The following is a 9,840-nucleotide window of genomic DNA, read 5'->3' on the forward strand; positions in this document are numbered from 1 at the left end:
CACGGCTTACTGTATCCATCAGTCACATGAATGCCTTCTCTTTGTGAGTGCTCAGATGGCCTGGGATACACAGGTCTTCCTGTTTTCTGACTGTTTCCTGTTTTTGAGGGGAAAAAAAAGAGTCAGAAAAAGTAAAAGCTGTGTTTTCCATGATAACTAAAAAAATAAATACAGTAATGAATATAATTTGTAAACTTGCTTTATATCACATCTACTGTTGATTTTGATTTTTAAAGGTATAAAGACAGTGACACTTTAAAGAGTACCTGTCATTAACACACATCAAAAAATGTTATTGGTCAGGGTCTAAGTGTTCAGACCCTGACTGATCAGTAGAACTAATAGGGAGATTTCAGTGTACTCCTCTCCCCACTCTGTGCCTGAGACCTACATGGACTCAGTATAAGGGTGCCTTTACACAGAGATTTATCTGACAGATTTTTAAAGCCAAAGCCAGGAACAGACTATAAACAGGGAACAGGTCATAAAGGAAAGACTGAGATTTATCCTGTTTTTAAATCCATTCCTGTCTTTGGCTTCAAAAATCTCTCAAATAGGGTGCCTTTACACATAGAGATTTATCTGAGAGATTTTTGAAGCCAAAGCCATGTATGGATTTAAAAAGAGGAGACATCTCAGTCTTTCCTTTATGACCTGTTCCCTGTTTATAGTCTGTTCCTGGCTTTGGCTTCAAAAATCTCTCAGATAAATCTCTCTGTGTAAAGGCACCCTAAGAGACTTGCAGATTGCATATATATAGGCTCAGCTGTGAATCACTTACTTCACATGATGTGTGCTATATCTGTGCTATGCTGGCATACATCTAAATACCAGCAAAATGTATGTAGTCGTATGCCACTTTAATAGACCAGGCATAGTTTACTAGTGCCTATGTATTGGTCACTTTTTAGGGGGCTGTGTATTTGCTTATTTAGCACCCATTCCTTTTATTAGGCTGGGTTCACACTACATTTTTCCTATCCATTAACATATACGTTTTATTGAAAAAAACAGATACAATTGTGCGCTGTTTTTCCATTGACTTCCATTATAAAAAAAAAAAAAGTGGATCTAAAGAAATGCTTTTTTTTTTAATGTACACAAATTGTGTTGACTTAGTTTTTCTGTCCGTTAAAAGTAACCAATTAAAAACGTATACTTTGAAGGGATAGGAAAAACATGGTGTGAACCCAGCCTTAGCTGATATAATTTAATAGGTGTGTATGATGTGTAGCATTTCACTGATGTTTACCACTGTATTCTGTGTCTGAGCAGCTCACCAGTGCCTATGAATGCTGATCTTGGAAATAGAGACCCTGAATTTGACCCTAAGACATCACCAGCAGAACAAAAAAGACCAAAGAAGGTTAGAACCAACAAATTAATTTTCTCTTTGAAATCACTGATGCTAAACCAAAAAAAATGAGCTCACCATTATGTATGACGTCATATATCACATTTCTGACACTATTGTTTTTACAAAATGTATTATTATTTTAAAATTTCAGTTAAGGACAATAATGTGTAATTACAATTGTCTGTGTCTCCTTTCTGGAAATGTCCAGAGGAGTCCAGAAAACAAGGTAGACATTTTTCTGGAATAAGGCTATGTCCCCACTTCGGGAACATATGTTGGGAAAACGATTGACTGTGCTAATAAATATCATGTTCTTTATTAGTGGCCGTCTATTTAACGAGACGAGAATGTTTGTTTGGCTGACAGCTGTTCCTCCCAATCCATACACATGCGTGACTGTATGGATATTCTTCAGTGGGAACAGAGGAATGGTTAGCTGCCAGAAACCAAGATCTTATTAAGATTTGTGCAAATATGTCAAAGGGGAACCAAATCTAACCTGCTGATAGCCTCCTATTGTGCACGGGGCGCCAAGGAGGAAGGTACATCTCGTACCTTCCTCCTCTGGGCCATTCCTGTGCAGTTTACTCCTCAGTGTGGAGCACCATTAGGAGCACTGTTCTGCCCCCATATCGTCGTCGCCATTGATTATTAGAAAGAGCAAGCCACCTCAGCGCTGTGGGGGGGGGGGGGGGAGCAGTGCTCCTAATGGTGCTCCGGACTGAGGAGTAAACTGCTAACTGCATGGTGATGGTGCAAAGGAGAAAGGTAAGAGATGTACCTTCCTCCCCGGTGACCTGTGTGCAATAGTGGGCTTTCAGCAGGTTAGATTCATCTAATCCCTTTAAATTATCACCAAAAACATGAAAAGCACATTAAAAAAGACTGTGTAAACGCAGCCTAAACAATGAAAATACGTAGACCTATTTAATGTCCTCATGTTCTTATACTATACTCACTATGCTTGAAGTCATATGTTTCATATGTGCCATACTCTTTCACTGTAGTCATGAAAACCATTTATCCACAGAATCCATGTCAACAAACTATACTTCAGCAAGTTGGTTAGGATATCTTTGTAAATGCCACAAGCAATTTCTCTCAACAAACAGATCATTTGCTATTGGAGATGAGCGAACCTCGAGCATGCTCGAGTCCATCCGAACCCGAACTTTCGGCATTTGATTAGCGGTGGCTGCTGAAGTTGGATAAAGCCCTAAGGCTATGTGGAAAACATGGATATAGTCATTGGCTGTATCCATGTTTTCCAGACAACCTTAGAGCTTTATCCAAGTTCAGCAGCCCCCGCTAATCAAATGCCGAAGGTTCGGATGGACTCGAACCCGAACCCGGTTCGCTCATCTCTATTTGCTATACATTGTATAAAAATTCCAGTGGATCAAAAGTTTACATATGTTAACCCTCTCCAGCTGCCCCACTGTTAATTAACGTCGCTGCATCGGTGTTGATTAACGCTCTAGGATGACACAGGCATAGAGGCTGTGTCTGTCATCCCTGGCGAATGCCGGCTATCAGTGATAGCCAGGGACCCGCCACAACTCTCAGCACCGGAGCCGCGCTCAGGTGCTGAGAGTTATCCCTATAGATACTCCACGGTCAGCAAGACCGCATCATCTATAGGGCTCCAGAGAGAGAATTCTCCCTCTTCAGAGGGAGAATTCTTTCTCCGGTGTCCATCAGGGCTCTGCGAACTGATTGCAGAGCCCTGATGGTAGCCATGGAAACCTCCTGGCTACAGAAGCTTATGATCCCATAAGCTGATGTCCAATCACGACCTGGGCATTGAGGCATCGTGAAAGGGTTAAGTTTACTGTGTCCTAAAAAAATCTTGGAAAATTGCAGAAAACAATGACATGGCTTTAGAAGCTTGAAAACAAGAACGCCTTTACTTGTGTATGTGATTTTTCTCCCACCAGAAGAAGAAAAAGAAAAGGACAAAAAGCAACAGAATCTCTCCAGAAGATGCAAATAAACATTCTGGTGGCATCCCGGGCGTCTGTGTCCGTCCTCCCTCTAGTGAAGATAATGGTGAGGCCCAATATTATAATAATCTGATGTAAATGTTGGTGTGTTTATTATCTCAAAAGTAAATATATGAAGCCTGAACCTAAAGTTATGTCTAGTATCATTCATAGCCAGTATTTTTTCCCGTTATCAGACAAGGGACTTAGGTCCCTATTCCACAGGACGATTATTGTTCGCATAATCGTTAACGATAAACGATCCAAACGACCGCTATTACGGAAGACCTGAAATCGTTCACCCAATTACATGAAAAGATAATCGTTACTTATGATCTATCTTGCGGTCGTCTTGTCGTCGCTATTGCGTTTGTCACTACTGCAAACGACCGAACGACTTATTCAATGCGAACGATTTGCGAAGGAGCAACGATAAAAATAGATCCAGGTCTTATTGAACGATCAACGATTTCTCGTTCGGTCGTTAGTCGTTAACTGCTATTCAAACGAACGATTATTATTTAGATTCCAGCGATTTAACGATGATCTGAACTATAATCGTCCGGTGGAATAGGGCCCTTAAAGTGGGTATAGAGTCCAGACCGTAGAAACCAGGCCTGCCTTCTGGGAACTGCTGAATTAAATTAGTTGTATAACCTTGCTTAGGATATCAAATTAATATACTGAAAGGAGGTAACGTCAGCTAGTGAAGGTGTGGGATGGGAGTATATGTTACTACCTAATGTATTAACATATTTGTCAGTGTTTTTTGGTAAAATAAAAGAAATAAACTGACTACAGTATGAAAACGAACTGTGGACGGTGCTCAGGAGCCGCCAGCACATTTTTGAAAGACATTTGACTATAAATGAAGAAAACAACATTAAATATCCTAATATCTGTGCTAAATGGCAAAGTATCTGCAAAATTCCTTAGGGTGCGTTCACACCTACAGGATCTGCAGCAGATTTGATGCTGTGTTCAGTTATTTAAATGAAATCTGCTGCAGAAAATCAGCTGCAGATCCTGTAGGTGTGAACGCACCATAAATGTAGTTTTAAACAGTGAAATGTTATAAAAACTTTTCAATGTAGTTATGTTTTCTCTTTTCAGAAGTTCCAGCGTCCCCAGCACCTCCAGGCTTGGCCATCCATTCTCCCAATTTCCCATCAAGATCTTTACCTGTTTTGGCTCCCATTAACATGCATCCAGTTCAGGCTGCAGGGCCACCTGCCGAATATCACTCTGATTCTGCTGAGTCCATGGAAGAAATTCCAGTTGCCCAAACACATCTTGGCAGCAATTCAATGAGTGAAAACCTGTATCTCACCCCAAGGAGTCCCAGGGACATAGTAAGCGAGAGTGAGAATGGACCAAGACAAAATCCCTTCTGGCCTGTCACTTTGCAGAAGTTTGAACTGCTACCAAAGACTCCATCTATATTTGTCAGTGAGAGCAGTGGAAAGCCTGCACCCAATGGACTTGTTGATGAATCCAAAGCACAGTACATTCACAAAAAACATTACAAAAAGATGTGGGTGGCAAAGGGCATGGAAGGAGAGCAGGTTCTTTCCATCTCTAATGCAGATGTTTTGCACTCCATCAATGCTAATAATTAGCTATAACCTTTTTATAATATGAGGTCTTATAATCATTTATTCTTAATAAATTCTTTTTTATATTTGATAGTATTGTGTTTTACTTGCGTTTGGAATTGGCTGATAAAGAGATGGGCATTACCTGGTGTAATGTTCTCCTACATTCAGGAGTCCTGCATCCTGTTCCATGGCCCACAGTTCTCTTGTCTGCTTCCAATGAACCGGCAGAGATTAGGATCATTCGCCTGGTAAAGCTTTAAGGTTATGTCCCCACTACGGAATATGCATGGAAATTTCAAGCGGAGGCCGCACAGAGGCTTTCACTTGAAGTTCTGCCTGTCCCATTGACTCAATGATAATCAAGCTAAATCTGCCGTCTGCCCAAAGAATTGACTTTGTGAATCCTTTAGGCGGATGGCATATTAAAGTGACTGTACCACCAGGCCCAGGCTGAAGCACTGGAGGTGGGCCGACCCACCCTTAGTGGGAGAAAACCTTAGTCTCTCTATGATAGGGTTCCATTGATTCTAATAGAGTCACATCATGGAGAGGCTGGGGTTTCTTCCCACTGGGGGTGGGTCTGCCCACCTCCAGTGCTTCTGCCTGGGCCTGGTGGTACAGTCACTTTAAGCTTAAAGTGACTCTGTACCCACAATCTGACCCCCCCCAAACCACTTGTACCTTCTGATAGCTGTTTTTAATCCAAGATCTGTCCTGTGGTCTGTTCGGCAGGTGATGCAGTTATTGTCCTAAAAAAAATATTTTTAAACTTGAAGCCCCGTGCCCTACGGGCGTATCTGTGCCCTAACATTGCACCACCCCTCCGTCCCTCCTCCCCACCCTCTTCATCATTAGGAATGCCACTGAAACATTTTCTCCTTGCTGAACATTGCAAAGGTCCTTAACGATCCAGCCCATATGCTGGCGGACACAGGTGGGGTATAGGAGGCAATCTGCCTGGAGCATTCCTAATGATAAAGAGGGTGGGGAGGAGGGACGGAGGGGTGGTGCAAAGTTAGGGCACAGATACTCCCGTTTGGCACAGGGCTTCAAGTTTAAAAGTGTTTTTTTAGGACAATAACTGCATCACCTGCCGAACGGACCACAGGACAGATCTTGAAATAAAAGCAGCTATCCGAAGGTACAAGTGGTTTGGGGGGGTCAGATTGTGGGTACAGAGTCGCATATCATTGAGTCATATGTTCCCACATATTCCGTAGTGGGAACATACCCTTACTAAATCAGCTTTTTTGGTAGACATGATAACTGTCAGCTTGTCTGTGATTCCCTCTACGCCCTATCCAACAGCCTCAGCAACTTTACAATTTTTGGAATAGTAATTTGACTTTTGAGTGATGTTACTGGGCATTTTAGAATGACCACCAGGTTGCAGTTTGCTGATCTGCACACATTTGCAGAGCCTTTACAAAGCCTGATCAAATGAATCAGAATAGAGTATGTACATGGAACCTACCTGGTGTGGACGTATCCATGGTTACCGGGGCCTTATGGTGACAAAGGCCACTGTACCCTGATCAGGAAAACCTACATAATGAAGGGTATGCTTTAAAAAGAATCTGTCAGTAGCAATTCATCTTCCAACTGCTGATAGTGTTAGCTAGTTGTGAAGTCAAGGAGACACGTTACCTTTCATTAGTGTTGAGAGGACTTGCCAAAGTGGTCGGGTTCTGCAACATTCACGCCCTAGGGCTGCTAGGATAAAATGTATACAGCCTACAACTGTATCCTTGTTTTCCAGGACCCCCATCCAACTATTCCAGCTTTCAAATGCGAATGAAGCAGGGAGGGGGAGAGAGGAGGCATTCCAGCTTGCTGCATATCAGGAGCTTGGGGAAAGTCTCTGACTACCAAAGAATAAAAGCATTTTTCCCTATGTTCTGAAAGCACAGACAGATGTATAAAAAGTGAAACCTAGAAACTCTTAAACGTTCCTCCCTCATAGTTGACTTTTCCTCATAGTTAAGTTTCTGAACATTTGCAGTAGGCAGGAGTAGTGAGCAATAGGTATTGTTCTTTAAAGGGGTTATCCAGCGCTACAAAAACATGGCCACTTTTCCCCCTACTGTTGTCTCCAGTTCAGGTGTGGTTTGCAATTAAGCTCCATTTACTTCAATGGAACTGAGTTTCAAAACCCCACCCAAACTGGAGACAACAGTAGGGGGAAAGTTGCCATGTTTTTGTAGCGCTGGATAACCCCTTTAAGGGTCCATTTACACAAACGGGATCTGCTATTGGAATCTATGATCAAATCTGCTACAGATCCTGTTGGTGTGAATGGACCTCAAAGAAGATATATTACAAAGATTATTGTTGTTTTTTATTGATTTATGGAAATGACATTTTAACCCCATTGCACGTCATGGTTGTTATCTTTCCACACTCATAACGTTGCAATCAGTAAATGGTATGGGCATAGATACTGTGTCTGCACCATTAGCAGCAGCTGACAATAGTTAGGGTGGGTTCATACTGAGGAATTCTCACGGATAATATCAGCGGAATTCCGCAGTATGTCCGTGCGCCTTTCCGCCGGCTGCATAGACACCATTCTATGGGCTGGCGTATTCCGCTATCCTTCGAAAGAAGTGACATGTCACTTCTGTCGGCGGATAGCGGAATACACCGGCCCATAGAATGGGTCTATGGAGCCGGCGGAAAGGCGCGCGGACAGACAGCGGAATTCCGTGGAGTTTACCCGTGAGAATTCCGTAGTGAGAACCCACCCGAATACAGCTAACATCTCTGTGCAAGGGCCAAAAGGGGTTATCCAGGATTAGAAAAAGCACAGCTGCACCCTTGCAAAAACAGCGCCACCAGTGTTGGACTGGGGTACCTTGGGCCCACCAGGGAATTTAATTCTAGGGGCCCACCCTACATATAGCAGATATAACCAAACCTTTGCACAGCGCTGTGTATGTGACCAGCAATGCTGGCTCACTGCTGGTAACTTGTCAGTCACTCTATGCAAACAGTATAGGATGCCACATATGTATCTTGAAAGGAGAAGTCCTATTAAAAGGGGAACTCCAGATAGAGGTTAAAAAAAAATGAAACTTCTGCAGAAGCATAAAGCATTACTTACCTATCTATTCCATTTCTGAAACTACCAAAAATCCATTTGTTTTGGGGGGGTTTGTTCTGTTTTGTGTTTCTGCACTTCCTGGTTTATCAGTTGTACGCAGTACTACAGGTTCCAGAATGCAATGCTTTCCATCAGCTGTTCATCACAGTCCTCCACCCAGCACATTCCCCACCCAAAGCAGCTGCAGAACATCTAGGCTGTGTTCACACATTGCAGTTTCATTGTGTTACTGAATTATTTGCAGTAATATATGATTTCATTGTGGTCCCACACAGCACACAGTATCCTCTACCTGTAACACCACACAGCACGTTGTATTCTCTACCTGTAACACCAAACAGCGCTGTATCCTCTACCTGTAACACCACACAGCACGCTGTATTCTCTACCTGTAACACCACTTAGCAGGCTGTATTCTCTATCTGTAACACCACACAGCACACTGTATTCTCTAGCTGTAACACCACACAGCACGCTGTATTCTCTAGCTGTAACACCACACAGCATGCTGTATTCTCTACCTGTAACACCACACAGCACGCTGTATTCTCTACCTGTAACACCACACAGCAGGCAGTATTCTCTACCTGTAACAACACACAGCACGCTGTATTCTCTACCTGTAACACCGCACAGCACACTGTATTCTCTACCTGTAACACCACACAGCACACAGTATTCTCTACCTGTAACACCACACAGCACGCTGTATTCTCTACCTGTAACACCACAGAGCACGCTGTATTCTCTACCTGTAACACCACACAGCACGCTGTATTCTCTACCTGTAACACCACACAGGACGCTGTATTCTCTACCTGTAACAACACACAGCACACTGTATTCTCTACCTGTAACACCACACAGCACCCTGTATTCTCTACCTGTAACACCACACAGCATGCTGTATTCTCTACCTGTAACACCACCCAGCAAACTGTATTCTCTACCTGTAACACCACACAGCATGCTGTATTCTCTACCTGTAACACCACACAGCAGGCTGTATTCTCTACCTGTAACACCACACAGCACACTGTATTCTCTAGCTGTAACACCACACAGCATGCTGTATTCTCTAGCTGTAACACCACACAGCATGCTGTATTCTCTACCTGTAACACCACACAGCACGCTGTATTCTCTACCTGTAACACCACACAGCAGGCAGTATTCTCTACCTGTAACACCGCACAGCACACTGTATTCTCTACATGTAACACCACACAGCATGCTGTATTCTCTACCTGTAACACCACCCAGCAAACTGTATTCTCTACCTGTAACACCACACAGCACACTGTATTCTCTACCTGTAACACCACACTGTATTCTCTACCTGTAACACCACACAGCACGCTGTATTCTCTACCTGTAACACCACACAGCAGGCTGTATTCTCTACCTGTAACACCACACAGCAGGCTGTATTCTCTGCCTGTAACGCTGATATTGGAATAAAGTAAAGAACTTTTTGAATTTTTTTTCTTTTCTTTTCCACGCACATATTACGATCGAGCATCTTTTATCTTTGAAGTTGAGTCCCACAATAAGGCTCTGATCCTCTTTGCCGTTTAGCATCATTTACATGTGTTACTGCATCATTTTTGTGAATACGCTGCAGTACTGCAATGACACTCCAACATGTGTGAACACAGCCCTAATTTCACGGCACACTTCTGCACAATTAGAGAAATCAGTGCTGCATCTGCTTCTGGCCAGTCAGAGATGGTAAATCACTTAGGGGATTGGGGAATCCAGCCAAGCCTCCTGGGAAATCACGCCTTGCCCCCTGTCTGC

The 9,840-nt window shown here is 43.0% G+C and overlaps 1 protein-coding gene across 2 annotated transcripts in view; it reads left to right on the forward strand.

The window, feature by feature from the left end:
* The window catches only part of ZDHHC1 (zinc finger DHHC-type containing 1), a 28,123-nt gene extending 23,098 nt beyond the window's left edge, over positions 1 to 5,025 (forward strand). For both annotated transcript variants that reach the window (XM_069965925.1, XM_069965924.1), the window contains exons 10-12: positions 1,276 to 1,366; positions 3,295 to 3,406; positions 4,453 to 5,025. In XM_069965925.1, the coding sequence (XP_069822026.1) occupies positions 1,276 to 1,366; positions 3,295 to 3,406; positions 4,453 to 4,958 (709 nt within the window). In that variant the 3' untranslated portion in view covers positions 4,959 to 5,025. The remainder of the gene's footprint in view (positions 1 to 1,275; positions 1,367 to 3,294; positions 3,407 to 4,452) is intronic.
* The last annotated feature ends 4,815 nt before the right edge of the window (positions 5,026 to 9,840 follow it).

Source organism: Dendropsophus ebraccatus, chromosome 4 (genome assembly GCF_027789765.1).
Source record: "Dendropsophus ebraccatus isolate aDenEbr1 chromosome 4, aDenEbr1.pat, whole genome shotgun sequence".
NCBI classification, from domain to species: domain Eukaryota; kingdom Metazoa; phylum Chordata; class Amphibia; order Anura; family Hylidae; genus Dendropsophus; species Dendropsophus ebraccatus.